This window comes from Pseudonaja textilis, chromosome 1 (genome assembly GCF_049901715.1).
Source record: "Pseudonaja textilis isolate UNSWEBS1 chromosome 1, rPseTex1.2, whole genome shotgun sequence".
NCBI lineage: Eukaryota > Metazoa > Chordata > Lepidosauria > Squamata > Elapidae > Pseudonaja > Pseudonaja textilis.
This window is the reverse complement of record NC_141990.1, coordinates 165,431,112-165,452,895: the sequence shown is the minus strand read 5'-3', so window position 1 is coordinate 165,452,895 and position 21,784 is coordinate 165,431,112. Positions and strand designations below refer to the sequence as shown.

Genomic DNA, 21,784 nt, shown 5'->3' with positions numbered 1-21,784 from the left:
CTGGCTGGAGCTTCACGCCGTCCATCTGGCTCTGCGAAACTTCCTCCCTCAGGTGCACAGACGTCATGTCCTCATTCTCATGGACAATGTCACGGCCAAGGCACACATCAACAGGCAAGGGGGCACCCAGTCTATTCAGTTGATGAGGGAGGCCGAACGTCTCTGTCGTTGGGCAGAGTCCAACCTCCTCTCATTAAGAGCAGACCATATGTCTGGAGTTTCCAACATCCAGGCGGATTGGCTGAGCAGGGCCAAGGTGGACCAGGCAGAATGGCGCCTCCACCCATCCCTGTTCAGGAGGCGTCCAGAATCTTTGGTCTACCGGTGGTGGACCTTTTTGCATCCCCGTCCAATGCGCAGCTTCCCAGGTTCTTCTCCAGGTACCCGTCCCTCGGGTCGGAGAACCACAACGCGCTATGCTGCCCCTGGCCCCCAGGGCTCCTGTACGCCTTCCCCCCCTAGCCCTAGTGCCCAGAGTGGAAACTCATACTCGAGAAGGCGGATCTGCTGCTGGTGGCCCCCTATTGGCCCAGGCGCCCATGGTTTGCGGACCTCCGCAACCTTTCAGTAGCGCCCCCTTGGAGAATGCCCCCGGACAGGATCTCCCTTTCTCAGGGACCCCTTCTTCATCCGGACCCTCAATGGCTCCAGTTAGCCGTCTGGAGGTTGAGCGGAACCGTTTAAAGAAAGAGAAGTTCTCCAGTCAGGTAATTGACACTATCCTGGCCGCCAGGCGGCCCTCAACCACACGGATTTATGATGCCACTTGGAATGGCTTCTGCAGGTGGTGTCATAGGTCCCAAGTCAACCCCCTCTCCCCCTCTATTGCCCAGGTTCTGGATTTCCTACGAGAGGGCCTGCTCAAGGGGCTTTCCCCTAACACCCTGAGGTGGGAAGTCGCAGCCCTGTCAACTGTTGTCTCTTGTGACAGCTTTGGTTCCCTCTCCCATCACCCTCGGGTCAGGGCCTTCCTCAGAGGTGCCACCAACCTGTGCCCTCCAACCGTTCACAGATACCCTACCTGGGACCTCAACAAGGTCCTCGTTTCGCTCACAAGGCCCCCGTTTGAACCCCTAAGGGAGTCCTCCCTTCAATTTTTAACGTTTAAGGTAGTTTTTCTGGTGGTCATTACATCTGCACGGCGAGTTTAAGAGATCGCAGCCTTATCGGTTAGGAAGGACCTCTGCGTGTTCCACGCCGACCGGGTGGTCCTTCGTCCCGACCCTACCTTCCTCCCCAAGATCAATTCAACCTTCCACAGGTCACAGGAATTGGTCCTACCAAACTTTTGCCCCAGACCCTCGAGGGACAGGGAAATTCTTTGGCACACCCTAGACATGAGATGGGCCTTGCACATCTACATTAAGCGCACCCAACCCCTGAGAAGGTCGGAATCCCTTTTCCTTTCCTTTCAGCCCAGGTCATTGGGGCTCAAAGTATCCCCCTCAACCATCAGCCACTGGATTAGGGCAACTATTTCCAAATGCTACCTATCACAATCCCTCCCCACACCCAGTGGAATCACCGCTCATTCCACTAGGAGTGCAGCTACTTCAGCAGCCTGGGCCACACAAGCCCCAATCGCTGACATTATGCCGGGTGGCCACCTGGGCCTCCCCATCTCCCTTCATTAGGCATTACAAAATACACGTATATGCCTCAGTGGAGGCTTCATTTGGCCGACGAGTCCTACAGAGGGTCATCAGTGACCCGGAGGGGCTTCCGGCCCAGACGGAGTCCCTCCCATAGGACTGCCAAGCTTTGGTATGTCCCACTCTGGATGCTCCGAGCGGCTTGAGGGAGAATGGGCGTTGGTTCTTACCTGATATGCCCTTTCTCGGCGAGCCGCGAGGAGCATCCAGCCTCACCCTAATTTCTCTGTCTGGTGGGGGAACTTGTTTCAGCCAAGGATCCACTAGTTCGCTAGGATGAGTACATAGTTTTTCCTTCTTGTCCTCTCAAAAACTGGGGAATGCTGCATGGATCCACATGAGGGGGCGGAGCGTTCCTCAATTGAAGCTCAGCCTATGAGAAGAGGACTCAGAAGCACCTCCCACTCTCTGGATGCTCCTCGTGGCTCGCTGAGAAAGGGCGTATCAGGTAAGAACCAACGCCCATTTTGAGCACCGCCGCCGTGTTTGGAGCTGCCACTTCCGTGTTTGGAGCTGCCGCCGTGTTTGGAGTGGCGGCGGCGCTCCAAATGGCGGTGGTGCTCCAAACAGCGGCAGTGCTCCAAATGCGGAAGCGGCAGCTCCAAACGCGGCGGCAGCTCCAAATGCGGACATGGCAACTCCAAACAGCAGCAGTGCTCCAAACAGCGGTGGGGTTCCAAATGCGGAAGCAGCAGCTCCAAACGTGGCGGCAGCTCCAAATGCGGAAGCGGCAGCTCCAAACGTGGCGGCGGTATGGGCAGAAGGGAAATCAACAGCGGCAGGCACTGAAGGTCTTGGGTCTGCCGCAAAGGTGCTTGGCAGGAGTAGGGAGCTCTCCGCGCTCTGCCATGATCTCCCATTAGGAGCAGCTGGTGGCGAGAAATTGCTGCCCACGGGGCGGTCCTAATGGCAAGTCCCCCCACTCTTCCCCCCATTTTGCATGTTTTAAACTAGGCCTAAATTTGGAGGGAGGGGCTTAATTTGATTTTATACCTAGAAAACCCTGCTGGGTCTTCCTATTGGTGGAGGCCATATTGTTGGAGAAACATGGTAGGACATCCTTACTCTCGCTTCAACAATTGCAAATGGAAGGGAAAAAAACTATTACATGAAACTACTTTGGGAGCTTAAATAGACAGGATGAAATAGAGAGGGGGAAGATAGATCAATACCTTAAAAAGAAAGGATTACGTACAATTACAGAGGAAAGTAGAGAAATGTTAAATAAGGAAATAACACAGATTGAACTGAAAAAAGCAATATATAAGCAGAAAAGTAATAAAACTCCAGGACCAGGCAGAATCCCAGGGGAATACTATAAGACTATGTTTGAAACAATGGAACCCTTGATGTTGGAAGTATATAATGAGGTACTGTTAGAAGCAAAATTGCTGAAATCATGGTTTGAAGCCTATATCACCCTAATACCGAAAGAAGGTATTGATCATCTACAAATTCAAAGAGAATTAGAAAAGGAAACAGAATTGCAAATTGCAAACAGAATTAAATATCTAGGAATTTGGCTGACAGCAAGATGTTCATCAATAACGGAGGATAATTACAACAAACTAATGAATCAGACAAAGTTTTGGAAATGGGAAAATTACAACTATCATTAGTAGGAAAAATGGCTTCAATTAAAATGAACCTGTTACCAAGATGGTTGTATCTATGCCAGATGATGCCAGTAAAATTAGATATTTTTGGAGGGGGCGGAATTGAATAAGGTGATAACTAAATTTGTATGTGCTGGGAAGAAGCCCCGAATAAAGTTAAAATTACTATAGGACAGTAGAAGTAGAGGTGTCTTTGGAATCCCTGGCTGAGAATTATACTATCACACAGCAGCACTTGCATGGATTAAAGAGTGGATATCCCTAAATAACAAGAGAATAATAACTTTAGAAGGACATGACCTACAAATAGGATGGCATGCCTTTCTATGGGAAAAAAGAACAAAACACATTCACACTTCCAAAACCACTTAATTAGGAATGCATTATTACAGATCTGGGACAAAATTTAAAAAAAAACCCACCACATTGGCTTTCAACAATGGAAGCAATGATTTATCCTAATATATTAGATATAACCAAAATGATTAGATATAACCAACTGCTAGACAATCAAGGAAGATTGAAGACGAACCAAGAACTGAGAGAAGAGGGAATAATTATAGATTGGTGGCCCTACCTACAACTGCAGACAAGGTACAAAAAAAGATAATAGATGAATTTGGGATAGATAGAGAACAACAGCAAATCGACAAATTTTATTAGAACCAGAAGAAAAATGTATGATTAAAATGTATAATTACCTACTTAAATTTGATAGGGAAGAGGAAGTAGTCAAAGGAACAACGATAGCCTGGGCAAGAAATTTTGGTTATAACATACAATTAGAGGAATGGGAAAAACTGTGGAACAAAAACTATAAATTAACAATGGCTGCTGCCTATAAAAACCTTTATAAAATGTTTTACCATGGGCATCCAGCACCAGCAATACTGGCTAAAATATACCCTAACATAAACCCAGAATGTTGGAAATGTAAAAATAAGCACATTTCATGTGTGGTGGTCCTGCCCTAAAGCAAAAAAAAAAAAATTGGAATAAAATAAGGAAATGGTTGCAAGAAATTACGGTCTCCAAATAGAATGTAGGCCTGAAATGTTTCTTTTAGGGATAATTAGAGGGGTATTTAAGAAAGAAATGAAATATATTATAATACATGTACTGACAGCAGCAAGAATAATTTACGCACAAAATTGGAAATTGGATAGTATCTCCACAGATAGCATGATAATAAAGAAAATAATGGATTGCGCAGAAATTGTCAAATGCCCACTAGAATTACAAGATAGAGAAGACATGGAATACTATGTGGTATGGGGAAAATGGTACAATTAGTTAGACTGTAGAAATAAAAAATAATGTAAATATATATATATATATATATATATAATGATTTAAATGGAAATGTTGATGTCACATCATTGCAAAGACTGTAAATATGTTGTTTCTATATGTGTTGTTGTTTTATGTGGGTTTTTTTAATGTGAAAAGATTTAATACAATTATTTAAAAAAAAAAATATTCTAGGGAAATGTAAAAACGTCCATCCATCTGTCCGTCCATCCATTATCTGGTGACTATTGGCACATCCTTAGCCAAAAAGCATACATACGTTGACACTGTTTGAGATTATGTTGCAATTTTATTCCCAGACTTTTGACACAGAAATAAAAATGGTTGTAGCAGCTATTCATTTGTACTGTTAAAATGGACTGAACTGAAATCTGATTGGAATCATTAATGAGAAGAGCTTCCTTTGCAATATGTTATACTATGGTTTCTGTTTTGCTCATAGAATCAGAAACTGGATAGCTGCTGCAGCTTTTAGATTCAATGAAAGTTTATGTGTGGGGTTGTGGCTTGTAATTATAGTAATTATTTGCAAATTGAAAGGTAAAGGTAAAGACTCCTCGCAGTTGAATTTGAGTCCTGGTGACTTCATGGATGTATATCCATGTATATCCATTACATTACATTAAATTTGATGATGTAAAAGTAGTTTGCTGCTTCAAACTCAAGGTCTGCGGGCTGCTTAAATCTGGCCTGTGGGACTGGCCTGGAAATATCAAAGGAATAGCATGTGGTGCCTCTGCTGGCCAAACAGGCTTCATGGAGGCCTCACGAGGCTGCCACTGGCCCATTTTTGTCCTCCCCAGCCTCCAGCAGCACTCTGCTGGCTCAAAATGGGCCTTGCATTCAGCCTGATTTAAATCCACATTTTGTCTAATGTTACTGTCTTGCCTAATCTGATTGATCGATCATTTATATATTTTATTTGCTGCCTGTTTTGTTTCAAAGTGACTCAGGACAGATTTAATTTAGATTATTACCGGGTGGATTTTTAGAACCTTTTTTTTTTTTAAACTGACCATGTCCATTTCCAAATTGCTAGTCTAGATTATGTGGGTCTCATACTTTGCTTCAAAGTAAATACATTAAATAGGCCATTATCCATGCTGTTCCATTTATTCATTTTATTCAATTTGCTTATGATTGGTACATTGTTTCCTTGCTCTATGTGTACAGTACCTCTGCTGGTAAGTTGTGCTCTTTTAATACATCTTTAAAAAGTTGAAGAGTACTTTATTTGGGAGATTATGCTGTGCCATTTAATACTCTTATTTCAATATGGCTTTTTAGTATTATTATAATCATTATAATAAAACATTTGAAAGTACACCAGAAAGTACATCTGATAATACTGTGGAGGATATTTCTATGGGTTGCCCAAGTACTTCTAAATTCTACTTTACTATTGGAACTCTATACCTTCCTCCCTATTGATGCTAATACCATTTACTACAGTATAAACAATTAATTTTATTGTGCCTGTATACTAACTCCCTTCACAGACAAAAGCTAACAATCTAGTTTTTATTAGTTTCTCTCTTCGATTTTCCTCAGAGGTTGCTCACTCCTTTTTATGCTTCTATACCGTGTATGTATTATTAACCTTCCACATAGGTTTTCATAGTACATAAGAGGAAGCATGTAATGCTGTGCTTGGATTAGTTTTTTTCCTTTTGATAGGAAAGTGAAAAAGATTTATTGAATTCATGCTTATGATATTGTAGATTCATAAAAGTCAACTATCATTGGACTTTCATAGACTTTTATTGAAATAAAAATGAGTGAAGTAGTAAATCTGCATTTTCATTTTTTAGGATTCATGAAATGGCTACAGATGACAAAACGTTTCCCACACTGGAATCTGTGAATGATTTGCCTTACTCTCCTGGCAGCCCATCTCACCTTACACACTTCAAACCGTTGACTCCTGACCAGGAGGAGCCTCCATTTAAATCTGCATACAGTTCTTTTGTAAATCTTTTTCGCTTCACTAAGGGTACGTGCAAATTATCTTTCATGGTTTCATTTCTTCATTATAAATGAGGGCTTATAGTCACTTGTGATTCTGAATCAGCCTCCCTCTATTTGGTGACTTCCAGAGTTATGAAATACTACTAGTATTAGCCCTTGGGCCGAAGCCCAAGAGTTCTGTGTTCCTTTCCTTTCTCTTCTCTGGAAGAAGAGGTTAGAAGTTCTTTCCACAGGTAAAAATGTCAAATCAGTCCTTGAGGTCAATACCTGACCATCATCAAATATGATATGGCAATATGTGGCAGAGCTTCTCAGCAGTAAACAATCTGTCAAGTAAACAAAAGAGTATAATATCCCAGCTCTTCTAAAAATTTTTATGATTTTTATGGTATTTTTTGCTTAGCATCCCATTATTTTCCTCTGCCTGAATTATAATTTTTAACTGGCTGATATATGTTTGAGTTTGAAGAGGGAAATGCTACCAGCTTGTCCACTTTCTCACTTGGTACATAGATGCAGAACCAATTACGACGCTCCCAGCACCCTTTCGCAGTTTCTGAAGCTCTTTGAATAGGAATAAATGTTTTATTCTTTTCTCTGCGGACAGTTTGTAATGCTTGAACAAGCAAAATGAATGCTTTAAACTTGAAGAGGCTTAATACACCAATTTTTGCCCTTTAAGAACTGTAAAAATAACCTCAAAATCAGGTACATTTTTCCCATGGAGGGGCTTATAAGCAAAATGTGTACCTTAAATCCTTGAAAGTCTTAAGGTATCTACTTTATTTCTTAATTGCCATCAAATCAATTGGTGATCAAATTTGCCCTTGGCTGCAGGATAAAAAATATAGACCAATGTATAAAAGGTTGAAGGCAACTGGTTATATTTAAAAATTAAAGAAAAACTTGTTATCTTTCAGACTAGTAGAAAAATATAGCTTTTTCACAGTCTAATAATTTTCCTTTTCTAGATGATGGACGGCTTGCACCCTCTGTTGAGAGAGCAGAGATTGGAAAGGGGGATCATCAGCAGACACTGAATGCAAATTGGTCAAGCCCAGAACATTCCTCAAGATCGCAGTCATTGCGGTCATCCCCCATAGCTTACAAAAAAACACAACCGGCTGGGGAGCTGCAGCGACGTTCTTCTACATCATTAGGTAAGAGATTGAGCTTGAAAAGGAGCCTCTTTTGTAAACTTTTATCCTCCTCCAAAATTTTTCAAATATTCACTCTACATGTATATTTCAGGAGCCCTGTAATTCAGTACTTGAAAAATATCTATTTTTAAACTCAATAGAATAGAAAATTGTTAGTTGAGAAAAATCTAACACAGAGGGAAGCTTATATAGATACCTGTCAGGTGCAAAAGAACAATTGTGAATGACCACAGGTGACGTTCCAATTAAACAGGTATTTATCTGTCTGTCTATTAAATTCATTTGCTGCCCATCTTACCACAAGGCAATTCTTTATTGCTCATACCTATGCACAGGAATATTCCCCATTAAAAGTTAGCATCTGCTGGAAGTTAGATGAGACTCAATGGAATTCAAGGGTTGGACTTAGTACATTTGTGACTATGAATTTTAGGCTGATTCCCTGTTTGACCCTGTCATCAGGCTCTTCATCTCGTACAATATCCTGATTAATAACATAATAACAGAGTTGGAAAGGACTTTGGAGGTCTTCTAGTCCAACCCCCTGCTCAAGCAGGAGACCCTATACTATTTCAGACAGGTGGCTGTCCAGACTCTTCTTAAAAACTTCCAGTGATGGAGTACCCATAACTTCTGAAGACAAGCCATTCCATTGGTTAATTGTTCTCACTGTTACAAAATTCCTGTTCTAGGTTACCTCTCCCCTTGATTAGTTTCCATCCAATTTTGTTACGGTGCATGGTTTTTATAATGTGACAACATTAGAATTGAATTTTGGGAGAATAATATATGTGTATGAACAAATAAAGACAATGCCATACTCATTTAGATCAATGGCCTTGACTGCCTTTTCTTACTGTGTAATAGAAGCTGGTTGTATGAATATTCATTTTTTTTAGAATGCATAAATATATATGTTGGTTAGTAAATGAAACTAAAAATGATGTGTATGATTTATATATAGGATACCATTTTGATTTAAAATTAAAGTTCATGCTTCTAATTATATATATGGAAATGTTGCCAATGAAATCTAAGATAGTTAATTAAATGTTATGTAATTGTAAGTGACTGATTTCTAAGTATGCATGGTGTATGGTTTCTGACATGGTTTCAATTATAAATAAAAGATTCTTAATGTACAACATCCATTGGCACTCTAAGGGGAAAATAGCTTTGTTTTAAGGAGATTCAAATAATTCCCATGTTAAAAGAGCAAAAAATTCCTTGGAACTAGATAACTTCATTTTGAATAAGAGACTGCTAATTTACATTATATCCCACAGTTGCATTTAAGGCAAACTATTATTTGCATTTAAGGCAAACTATTATCACAATCAATGGTTTGAGGTGGGTGGCTATCCAAATGGAGGGATGGATGAATAAAAATAAGCATTTAACTTGATTAAAGGTAAACTTTTTAAAAAACGTTGAAAACATACTTAAAAGCTCATAGCTTCTCCTATCTGAAAATGTAAATCACCTTAGCTTTCAAGTCTTACCTAAGTAAGAATGTACTTTCCTTGCTAATGGAAGCAAGACTGATAGGAAACTATCCAGCTTCCTCCTTTGGCAAGGGGGAAGCCACTGGAGAGGGCTCCTTTTTTGCTCCAATCAGACATGTATTCCCTGGTGCATGATGTTGACAATTCATATACCATGATGACTTCATACAGATTTTAAACAGCATGAGGAATAAGACATTCCATAAGAAATTTGGTGTGGAACAGAATAGTAATCCTTAAGCAACATCTTCTGGAATGCCTTCAGCTCATTTGAAAGCCTGAAGAGTATCAACAAGGCTGTGCATGTCTCCTACCTTTTTCATCCAACAAGATGGCTAAAACAGTACCCCAAATCTAGCCTTAAAGCTGTGATGAAATACATTTTGAAAATGAAGCTTAGCCAACTTTTCTGGAGTTTGAAGGCAACTACTCTGGAATCTCCTCCTGAAAGAAGTTAAGAGGCCAAGGGCCACTTTCTTAGGAACAGATTATTTCTTCTTTCAAGATTGTAGTTCCAGTTCCCCGTAACAGGGGAATTATCTCTGTGGTTGGCCATCCTCTCTTATTAGCATTAACAAACTAAGCAAGGTAATGGTCACTTAAACACATGACTGTTGAATTTGTCCAAAGAATGTTTGTTATTCTTTGGGCTCTATCATTGGAATTCATCTAATACCATCCGACAACATATCGTTGTGCTTTGATACAAATTAAAAACTGGTTTGAGGCACACAGGTCATCTTTTGATGGATTTTAATTGCTGCTGTGGAAAACCTGGCAGCATTGTGTATTGTACCAGGATTAGTATCTGTAAGCAGCAAGGAGGTACAAAATTATCTGGGTATTTATATAGCGTTGGTGACATGAGTTCCAGTATGAATATCTCTATAGTACAGGCATGGAGGAGCACATGCACTGTGGTTTCTGTGTGTCCAGAGTCACAGGGGCATTGTCTCTCTGGATAGGGAATTTTGATGTAGTGCTCTTCAAGGACAGCTGAGAGAAGGGTGTGAAATTGTTTTTATCATTTCAGCTACCTTACCAAGGTCCATGAAGCTCAGTTTTTATCCAAGGTATCGTACAACTTTCAAAATAATCACATTAGCAGTTAGGTTTTCCATTCATATGAAGGATAAAAGATTATTATGACCATTAATTACCTGAAGAGTTTCTTCTACTCTGATGATGATTTAACTTACGTTTGGCAAATTTCAGTCCCTTTGCTATAGAGAGATGTCTGCAGTGATAAGCTGAGTTCATACAATGTAGTAAGTCACTGCTTTATGATTTGCTGAACACATGCAACACATTATAATGTGCCTTAATTCAAATATAATGCAAAGGCATACTTTATTTATAAATTACAGTGGTACAGATCATACATAGTACTAATCCAGAATCATACAATTTTTGCTTTATCCATCCCAGTAGATTTGGCAGAGTGAGTGTACTCCAAGTCTCTTCAGTGAAATATCGTTGCTTGGCAGGTCTCATAATCAGAATCATTCCTTCTCTGTTGTGGCACCTATTTATGGAACAGCCTCCTCCACCCCAACCCAATACAGATGGGACTGACTCTTTTAGCCTTATGGAAAGCAGAAAAGATTTCCCCCCAGCACTGGGATCAGGATGTTGGTGGAAGTGGCACAGTATGATTAATTGATACAAGTTTTACTAGGGCCTCAATATTGTTTGCTTGTTTGTTTTTGTAAAATGGTTTTGTTCACCTGTCAAAATTCCTATTTGCCTATACTGGTGGCTACATAAGTTTGTTAAATAAATAAAATGTAGTTCTGAAAGCTTTTGATTAATGTGCATTCTTCTGTTGCTATTTGATAAATGCTTCTAGCAAGAATAAAGAGTATTTGTGCTGTTTTAATATTAAAGCTTTTGTTCAGGGGACTTTCTAGGACATGCTCTATCATGTGGGGCCTGATTTAGCAGATTTATAAGAGATTTCATAAGCCCTCAGTCTGGCCTTTGTGTTCTACATTTTGGGCAAAAGCCACAGTTTCCTACTTTGTTGGTTCATGATGAAAAAATGTTGTATATGTATAACATGGTGCTCTGTAAACACACTCTCTTTTTTTGCTTCCAGATTCCTTTGTATTAGAGATCTGAGCATACAATGTGATTGCAGGTCAGCAGTAACTGGATTACTAGCCCTATACTAACATTGTACTATGTAAAAGGAAAGATAGATGAGGAACGGTAGCTGCAGTTAGTCGATCTTTATCTTCTTATCTTATCTCATCTAATCTTATCTATATATAAAAGTGAAATAACACTCATGCATCATCACAAAATCTCCAGAACTGTAAAGCCTACAAACTTGAAATTTGGCACGTATATTCCTTTTGGCTTCTAGGTTCTCACTAAGAAAGGATTTTTCTAAATGAGAGCATTAGCATTTCATATATTATTATTCACACGCTCTGATGGTACAGAGTTCTACTCCCCCTCCCCACCTGAAAAGAAATCTGTTCCAAATGCAAAACACAAGCAGAGGAGAGGAATTTCAGTTTCAGTTTTAGGTTCACAGCAGCAACCAACTTTAGTACAGAACAGTTGAGCTAAGCCACACCCAGGCTCCTTGCTGTCTCCTTACTCACACAGCAAATACTGCTTCAGTTTCCAAACAGCCCTCAACTCTCTCACACACTAACAGGATGCTAGCCAGATGAATACCGATGGATGCTGATAGGCAGAGGCACAATTTTTTCTCTTATTTTCCTCCTCAAAAACCAAGGCCAATCACATAGTTTTGCAGCGAAGCATGGGTATAGAGCTAGTTCAGAATAAAAAACACTAAAAACATTTCTTCATTATCTCAGCACATGGGCAGATTTACCTCTCAGGAACTGAGAGCAGTTGTGATTTCTGGATTGTACAGGGGTCTCTCCACAACTGCAGCACAATCCTGGCAAAAGACATACAGTATGGAGTTGCCAACAACTTTAAGTATGTTCCCATACAAGCTCCAACACATTTTTAAAAATTGAATCTAAAGCATTGCACAGTCCTAAGACCCAGAGATGGCTGCTTTAGTGATATCCCAGTTTGTCTACCATATAATTTTAACGGCAGATAATCCTTTATTTTTGCCAAACTTTTAGATATAGTCTTGATCCTATAGTGCTGTCTGTGTGGTTTTAGCTTATTACAATATTTTATACATTACTTATGTAGTGTTTGTATTGTTTTCATTAACTAGTCTTTTGATCTTTTAATAAAACTCTGGAAAGTGACATTCATAATAAAACAAGCACCTGTTATGGCACCTGTTGAGTAGGTACTGGTAGTTCTTCAAGGTACAATGTAGTTGTTCCTTACATAGACCTTGATTTTGATGTTTGTTCTGTCATAAATTCCACTCAAAACTGAAAAGCCTAAGAAATTTAAATTATCACACTGGAAGGTGTAGCAATGCAATTTAGGAATGTTGACAGAAATCATCCATTATCAGCCAGAGAAGTGGCACCATGCTTTTCCTCAGGACTTGGCTGGCAAATAGATTCTAGCTGGAGATGGCTGTTAGTAACACCTCTGGCACAGCTTACAAAGACAAACCTTGTTTCTTGCTCTTCCAAAGTTGGGAGCCTGGCCATTATACAGCAACAGTTATTGTGCCTGTTTTTTGGCTGTGCTGCCAGCATTCCACATAACATGAGTGGTATATAAAGCAGTGCATTCAGCACAGCCATGTTTGTTCTGCTGTACAAGAGAACAAAACAAAATGCTTGACTAATGGAGAACTATGGAATTGGTAAGAAACTTGAGGCACTTTTCTTTTTAAATATGAAAGAGTTCTTAATGGGGAAATGCAACAAAGAAAAGGAGGCTTGCAAAACTGGGGAATCTGTATCCATATAGAATAGACAGAGAATAGGAAGATCATTGTCATTAAGGAACTTTGATAAAATGCACAAAATCTTTCTCCTGTAATATGCTGGTGTCGCTGTTAATATGTGGCTGGCTGGTTGATTTAGTTCAAGAAATTCAGTGGACTAACGGAAGGTTAATTAATTGCTATAATGCTGCATACAAAGCCACCATTGTGACTAAAGAAAATGGATATCAAGTAGCTGGCTTTAAAGCAAGTTAATATTTTCTCCCTGAAACTCAGATGAATAGCTTCCATGGACTCCTATGCTGCTAAAGTGCAGGTTTGAGGCTAAACTGTTTAGGTTTGTGTGCTTATAGCCTTGATTTCAAAAATATTTCTAAATCTTTTGATCTATCCCAGTCTTTTTTCCTCTTTTTTAAAGTGCTCAGAATTGGTGAGGTCTTTTCCTATTTAGCAATTAATACAGTGTCTGTATTCTAACTCTCAAGACAAAGCAAAATAATAAAATTTTAATAGCAAATGTTGTATGATGTTAGCTGACTTTTCTCTGCAATATTTATTGTTCCAACCCTCCTTGAATCAATAATCAGAGATTTTTGCTGACTTAGCCCTAGGGAGTGAGATCTAAGGTTTTGATGTTCATAATGGCACACAATCAATCAATGGATCATAAACTTGTAAACACCTATCAATACAGATTGTAATATTTGGGATATTAATACTAGTTCTTTATCTACAGCACATATATTTTTTTGTTTAATAACTTGGTTTCAAATTGGGAATCTCATTTGCCTTTTGTTCCTCAGACTTTTATTGTTATTTTGGGAAAGAACCCAAATAGACTTGTAATTATTCAAGGTATCTCAGTCCTTAATTAAAATAAGGAAAGCCCAGGGCTGTGGATAAGGTGAAAAAAAATCTTCAAAGAAGGAAATGGCTGCATCTGTATTGTTGCTGTGAGAATGGAGCTGCATGGAGTCAGTTGGGGTCAAGCTCAACTTGAAGATGACTTTTTTTTTTGTAAATCTGAAATATTCATGGTTGAAACCAAATGTTGTGTTTCTGAATTGCATTTTCTGGAAGTGAGGTCTGTTGAATCAATACAGGTTTCTTTGAAATAAATAAATGTGCCAATTTATAACATACAACTTTTCTTTGAACTGACAAATGCTTTTTATTGGTTTGTCTCTTATTTATTTAAAGATGATTGAATTGGCTATTTGAAAATTGGCTATAATTGAAAATGACTATTTTTCACAAAACTTGGCTTTGGATAAGATACTCTGGATTACAGGAAAGATATTCAAATTCAGGAAGTTAACCACTGCCTTGATCTTAGTTTGAAAAAGAGAGAACTGAAGTTAAAGTTTCTGTATATAACATGAAGGGAAAGGGATTTACGTTCATTGTCCGTTCATTGAGAACCAGGATCTCACATGGCAACTATTGTCTTTTGCTTCCAGACAGTCGAAGAAAAGATCCTCCTCTCAGTGGTCATGATCCTAGGACAGCTGTTCAACTTAGAAGCCTCAGTACAGTTTTAAAACGCCTCAAAGAAATCATGGAAGGAAAAAGTCAGGTATTGCTTTATGTCTGATTTAATAGTTTTTGAGTAATCCTGAAATCAGTTCTGTGTTGTGTTGTGTTTTTTTTTAATAAAATCCCATTTTGTACTTAGAATTTGTATAGGGAATTATGGAACTCTGCTACTACTAAATATATTTTCAAGCAATGGAGTAAGGGCTGTCTGCTAATTTTGACAATAATAGCAAATCAGTTTTCATACCTTTCCAGTGTGATATATTGGGTTTCCTTCTCATGTGTGAGTTGGAAAATTTTCTTTTCTCTAAATCAAATCCTACTGCTTAATGATTAAATTGAGAGCATTACATAAGTGAAAATGTTTGGCTTGGGTAAACTATGCAGGGCATAGTTTTTTAAAAGAGGAGCAGTACAAATGTATTACTATATTTTTCGCTCCATAAGATGCACTCCTCCCCCCCCCCCACCCCCCAAAAAAGTGGGTGGAAATGTCTGTGCGTCTTATGGAGCAAATATTGCACCACAGACTGGGCCACAGCGGCAGAGTCCTTTTACAGTGTCAAACTCACTCTGGGGGTTTGCCATACCTGGGAGTAGGGGGGCGGTAGCAACAGCAAATGGCAGCAGCGATCCCCGTCACCTGGAACAGCTGATTGGCGGTATTCTGGGAGGCTGATCCAATCGTCGACCAGCTCCTTGGCGGCAAAGGCTCCAGAATTCCCCAGTGGAGGCAGCAATAGTGGCGTTTCCGGTCAACCAGCCCACTGATCGGCAGAGCTACCGGGGGGGGGGCTGGGATCCAACTGTCGCTTAGCTGACTGGTGGTGGGCACAATGGAGCGGACCCCTGACGAGCCATGTGCTGGGGCTACAATAACGTGCTGAAGCTGACCAGACTATTTGCTGTTTGCTGCAAGGGTGGCAGAGGCAGATTTTTTTTTCTTGTTTTCCTCCTCAAAACCTGGGTGCCTCTTATGGTCAGGATCATCTTATGGAGCGAAAAATATAGTAATTCTCCATTATCAATTTTATAGCAACTATGAAGATTGGAGAATTTTGACACCTTATAAACAAGCTTGCGTATGGTCATATTCTGAATCTAATTTGAGTTTCATACTTCAACTCTATTCAATCTGTAAATCAGTATTCTAATTTAATTTTGGATTTGTGAGATCTCATGGTATACATTCAGAAATAGAAAGAACACTGTGAAACTGTTTCCTTGACTAAACAGCAAATTTCTTCCATAGGACAGTGACCTCAAACAATACTGGATGCCAGATAGCCAGTGTAAAGAGTGTTACGACTGTAGTGAAAAATTCACTACTTTTAGACGCAGACATCACTGTCGGTTATGTGGGCAAATTTTCTGTAGCCGATGTTGTAACCAGGAAATCCCTGGAAAATTTATGGGTTACACAGGTAAGATGAAATGTAATCAAACATCTAGCTTTTGAGAAAATGAAGAAATGTTCCTTCTGCTGGAATTGGTGGGTGAGGCTGAATTTCATATTGATGCAAAACATAATGGGTGAAACAGCTAGTAAGAATTCATGAGCAGTAATATCCATACTACCCCCAGCTGAATACTAGGAAGATTTTTGCAGTGAACCCATGGATATACAACCATATCATGCCTTGCCATTCCTGGTTTCTCTAGACACAATGACACTTTCCAGAAATTGTCAGGATAGTCATCCATCTTCTTTCTTGATCTGCAGCTGTTCTTCCAAGTAATTTTACTGGGTTGAAGAATGGGTTGCAAGTATGGAAAGGCCAGGTGAACTGAAGTTCCGTGTGCTGAAGCCAACATTCTGATTGCAACACTTTGGTTAAAGATTAGCATGGCATGTGGGTGGAGTTGAGGTTGTCCTTTTGCTATGAAACATGTTTTACTTGGTTGTCTTCAGCTCTTGTATGTATTGCAGACCGTGGTGCATGCTGTATATGCTTTCTGTTCAAAATCTAGCTCACATTCTGCGTAGTGGTATTGATCTCAATGTTTACTTTAGGTTCTTGATACAAATGGATGGGTACAAGGCATGATAAAAAATTATCCTACATTTGAAATAAGGCCAATACAGTAGGAACTACCTGTTTTTCATGTCACAATTTTTAAAATAAAATCTTCAGATTAAAAAGCAATCTCTTCTATTTTTCATAGGTGATCTGAGAGCCTGCACTTATTGTCGCAAAATAGCCTTAAGCTATGCGCACTCCACAGAAGGTAACACCATTGGGGAAGACTTGAGCGCTTTATCTGATTCATCAAGCTGTTTATCTGTATTGGATCCTGGGGAACCCCGTACTCCTGTAGGTAGCAGAAAAGCTAGTCGTAATATTTTCCTGGAGGAAGATATTGCCTGGCAAAGGTATCATATTTACATGTTTAGAAAATCTGTTCTTTGTTCAATCTTACACTAATTTTATAACCCCCAATTAGAAAACATTCTTTGGACAACTTTAGTTATCAGTTTGGCATTCTTTAGCTATGCACTTGAACATTATTTCAGGATGCTATGTCCTCTGTCAATAGTATGCAATTCCTATATTATCATATTGAAAATTGGTCATATTTCAGTCATCCCCCAATGACTTTTCTGTGATCCAGTGTTGACATTTCTCATCAATAAAATACTGTCACAGACCACCATCTTGTAGCCTGAGACGTCAGTTCTGTTACTTTCATTCCTTGGAATTGAAAATTCTATTTTTCAACAACACAGAACTGTATTATCCACCAGCATATTTATCATGTTGTTGCACTGAAAATTGGAAGAGGTCTATGAGCATATATGGGTAGTCATCACTCAGCATCTATCTTTTCGAAGTTACAACAGCACTGAAAAAATGGTCCATGAAATACAGCTATTGCAGTGCCCCTGTGGCCATGTGAACAAAATTTGGGCCCTCCCTATTTACAACCACCCTCCCACCACTGCTCCCTCCAGATGACCTTGTCTCCCTCTGTTAGGCTTATCATTCTGGTCACATCCAGGGGAGGAGCTGTGGAAATGTCCTGTGAGCTGGTGAGTGAGAGTTAGAGGCAGCTGCTGTGGACAGGCACAGGAAACAAATGTGTGTGCTATGGCACAGTGAGCCACTATCAGCCAGTGCCTTCTCCTCCATGCTGTAGTGAGAGCCCAGGATGGGTAGACTCCTTCTTATGACATCATTAAGCTGAGTCTGTACTTGTATATAAAAAGCCAGCCCCTGGGAAAATCTTTGACTCAGCTTCTTTAAGTCACAAGCTGTATCTCTGAAAGCGTTAGCGTTTTATTCAGTGATTTTCTACAGAAGCTACCTTGCTTCAATCAGCTCCCGAGGATTTGGGCAGCTGCAACTTCAGGAGAGGGGGCTCCGTTCTCCTGCAACGTTGGGATAAATGTTTTCCCAAGCCCTGCTAGGCAAGCAGGGAAGCGTCTGAGACCTTCCCCATAGCCTCAGTTTGTCCGATCATAAAACTGATTGGCAAACTGATAACAGAGCCAGCCAGCTGATCGTGTGGGAGGCAGTCTCTTCCTTCTCTGGCTAATCTGATTGCTCGGGGCTCGCAATAGCCTAAGGAGTGAAATTCACTTCTCTGAGCCATCGACGAGCAGCGGCCATCTTGGAGTGCAGTCTCTTCAGACACGAGGTGAGCAGCCATTTTAGGTGGCCTGGTGGCCATTTTCAGGGCTCCAAAAACCCAATTCCACCCTCTGCAATCCTTAAGCACTTTTGAGAGCCATTCTCTCAACGCTTGAGCCTTGCTTATTTTAAAATGGATCAGGACAGTCTCATACAGAGCTTCCCCCCCCCCCCAGTGGAACAGGCCCTCCAACCCACTAAAAGGAAAAGATGCAGACAACGTACTGCTCAGAGGGAAGTGGCTGCAAAAATCAGAGCTAAGGCTCTAGCCCCTAAGAAGACAACTCAGGCTGAGTTGAAGGCAGAGAAACGCAGACATACAGCTCTAGAGAGACAATTTAACAAGACTATTCAACAAATGAGACGGCAGCTACAACAGGCTTCCCAGCCAGCTGAACATCAGGGTTTCCAGAGAAGCCCCCCCAGGGGAGGGGAAGTTGTTCATGGAGCCTTTGGAACCTCCCCCCCCAGGTCTGGTCCCCTGAGGGACCAGATGAACAAGTAGATCGTCAGGATTTCAGCAGGTCTGGGCCATATTTCCAGCAAACCTCTGGGTCCTATGCCCCCTCTCTTCCCTCTAGAGTTCAGGCCTCCCAGATCAGTCCAGAAGCTACCTTCACTCCCACTGCAGCTGGCCTTCGGCCCTCCACTACTTTGATAACAAGCCCAGGGAGATATAAGATGTTGTTTCCTTAGCCATTAGACAGGGATTGGCTGAAGGTTTTCAACAGATTCTTCCTCCTCTGGAAAGGGTTCAGGCCCTTCTCCTTCTCAGTCTATGGCTTCCTTACCTCTACAATGAGATTTCCACAGACCCCAAGACCTCAGGATCCATTCTTCACAAGCAGAATGGAGGGAGTATGAAGGGGAAGAAGGTGCCTCCACGTCTGAACACAGTTGCTCCTCTCGTTCAGAGTGCAAAGAGGGAGAAATCTTTCAGAGGAAGAAGACTCTCGTCCAGATCAGCCCTCCTCTGCATTAGTCTTTAAACTAGCCCTCTTTAAACCCTTACTTAGCAAGGCCCTGGTCACTGCCAACTGTCACTTGAGGAAGCAGCACCTGCATCGCAAGGGGAACCCTCCAGGCAAGGAGACTCGTTCTTCTCCAAGCCAGTAGTACACACGGACGTTTTGCCTTCTCCCCTTTTGTTTCTCAACATGGTCAAGGAACAGCGCGCTTCCCCTTTGGCAGGTCCTCATCCATCATCTTTGGACAAGCGGTTCTACAATGTCAGCACATCCCTAGCCAACATCCTTGCAGTGCCCTCGGTAGACACTCCGGTTGTGGCATCATTCTCCTCTTCTGGCATTCCCACAGAGCCAGAGGATGTCCTTAAACCAGAGGACAAGCATTCCGAACAGACTCAAGCGCCAGCCACCAAGCAGCTGCATGGACTGTTCGGGCTTTGACCACTGCATCGTTTTTCACGAGGGCATCTCTACGGTGGCTGCACCAACTGCAGGACCAATTGTCTGCCTCTGACCTCAGGTCTCATCAGGACCTTAACTAAATTATAGCAGCGGCGGAAGTCATTGCAGATGCCACCCTCAATTCCGCCAAATTTGCATCAAGGGCCATGGCATCTTCGGTGGCAGCAAGAAGGCTTCTCTGGCTCCGAAATTGGCAGTCAGAGTCACACCGCAAATGGAAGCTGGCCTCTGCCCCCTGCGCAGGAGACAAGCTTTTTGGCGAGGCTCTAGAGCCGTATCTCATCAAGACCAGAGATAAACGTAAAATTCTTTCGTCCTCGGGGAAAAAAGCTAACTATCGCCCAGCCTGCCTTTCGGGCAGAGTCCACCTCCCGCTTTCCTCGGCCACAGAGGGTGTATTTTCAATGCCAAGATCAATGTCAAGAACCACCTGGCGGACAACAACCTTCTGCTGGTAAACGGCCCTTTCGGGGGAGGGGGTCATGCCTTCTGTCGCTCTAAGTAATACCTCGTTCTCCCCACCCATCGGAGGTAGCTTAACCTTCTTTGCCTCCAAATGGGAGGAGTCAATGACGGATGCCTGAGTATTCAACACTGTTAGTTCAGGGCTACAATTGGAATTTCTATCATCGCCCCCAGAAATTTTCTTGATTTGTCCCATTTCACGGGACACTTCAAAGAGAGCCCTTATGAATTCGGCCATTCAACACCTACTCGACATAAGGGCTATTCAACCAGTTCCCACCTTACAACAGGGACGTGGATTTTACTCTCGTCTTTTCATTGTTCCCAAAGCCTGGGGGGAGTGGCGAGCCATCCTTGACCTAAAATTTCTCAATCAATTTGTCAAATACAGGCGATTTAAATGCAGACACTGCATTCTATCTTAGCGTTCAGGAGGGCAACCTCCTCTCTTCCATTGATCTCACGGAGGCTTACCTCCATATCGCCATTTGGCTTCATCATCGCCAGTTTCTGTTTTTGTTACCAGAATGCCCACTTCCAGTATTGAGCCCTTCCCTTCGGCCTCTCATCGGCTCCAAGGATCTTCTCAAAGATTCTAGCAGCATTGATGGCTTCACTCTGTTCTGTTCCAGTGAGGATCCAGTGCTACTTGGACAACATGTTGATACTGTCCTCCTTCCACTCGGCCCATTGGGACTTACAAATTAAGTCTTGCCTCCAAAGCCACAGGTTTCCCATCAACACCAAAAAGAGCCATCTCTCTCTCCCACAATCAAATTGCAACACTTGGGAGCAGTCATCTACACGACTTTGTGCCAGGTTTTCCTGTCTCCAGATCGTGGAAAAAGTCTTGGAGAGATATCATCAGCCAGATTCAACAACAACAGACTCTTCCCCTGTCGCTGCTGTCCAAACTACTGGTGAAGATGGTCTCCTGTATTGCCATCGTCCCGTGGGCACAGCTTCACTCCCGAACACTCCAATGGTCCCTGCTCCCCTTTCAACGAGCAGGAACCAGCCACTCATCAATCAAGGTCCTGCTCTCTCAACATCCCCGGCGGTCCCTCAGTTGGTGGCTCTCCCCGTCCCTCTGGAAGGGGCTCCAATTCAAGGAACCAGACAGGCTAGTAATCACCATAGATGCCAGCCTTCTGGGTTGGGGCTCCCATATGGAGGGTCAGATAGTTCAAGGGGTTTGGTCCAGATCAGACAGCACCCATCTCATAAATTGGTTATAGCTCAGAGCTATCTCTCTGGCTCTCAAGCATTTCAGAGCCTCGGTGACCGGCTCCCATGCTCTCATGTTGATGGACAATATGACTGCAAAGGCACATGTCAACAGATGGGGGGGAACAAGATCCAAGGCATTTATGAGGGAGGCAGAACGTTTGGGGTTATGGGCAGAGAAACACCTGCTGTCAATCTCAGCGAATCACATTTCTGGAGTTGACAATTCCCAAGCTGACTGGCTGAGCAGGAGTTTAGTCGACCAGGCAGAATGGTCCATTCCTCCGTCCCTATTTAGGGATCTTTCCCTCAGATTCGGAACTCTGGAAGTAGATCTCTTCTCCACTCCTCAAAATGCCCAAGTCAACAGATTCTTCACCAAGTTTCCTTGCCAGGGAGCGGAGGGGACCAATGCTCTTCATTGCAAATGGC

The 21,784-nt window shown here is 41.7% G+C and overlaps 1 protein-coding gene across 4 annotated transcripts in view; it reads left to right on the top strand.

Annotated features, from left to right (window-relative positions):
- The window catches only part of PIKFYVE (phosphoinositide kinase, FYVE-type zinc finger containing), a 108,870-nt gene that overhangs the window by 9,667 nt on the left and 77,419 nt on the right, over positions 1 to 21,784 (top strand). For 3 of the 4 annotated variants that reach the window (XM_087919653.1, XM_087919652.1, XM_026707762.2), the window contains exons 2-6: positions 6,391 to 6,572; positions 7,519 to 7,707; positions 14,523 to 14,638; positions 15,851 to 16,022; positions 16,765 to 16,972. In XM_087919653.1, the coding sequence (XP_087775779.1) occupies positions 6,391 to 6,572; positions 7,519 to 7,707; positions 14,523 to 14,638; positions 15,851 to 16,022; positions 16,765 to 16,972 (867 nt within the window). Of the gene's footprint in view, positions 1 to 6,390; positions 6,573 to 7,518; positions 7,708 to 12,928; positions 12,979 to 14,522; positions 14,639 to 15,850; positions 16,023 to 16,764; positions 16,973 to 21,784 lie in introns of those variants that run through there. The other variant, XM_087919654.1, reaches the window with a different exon arrangement.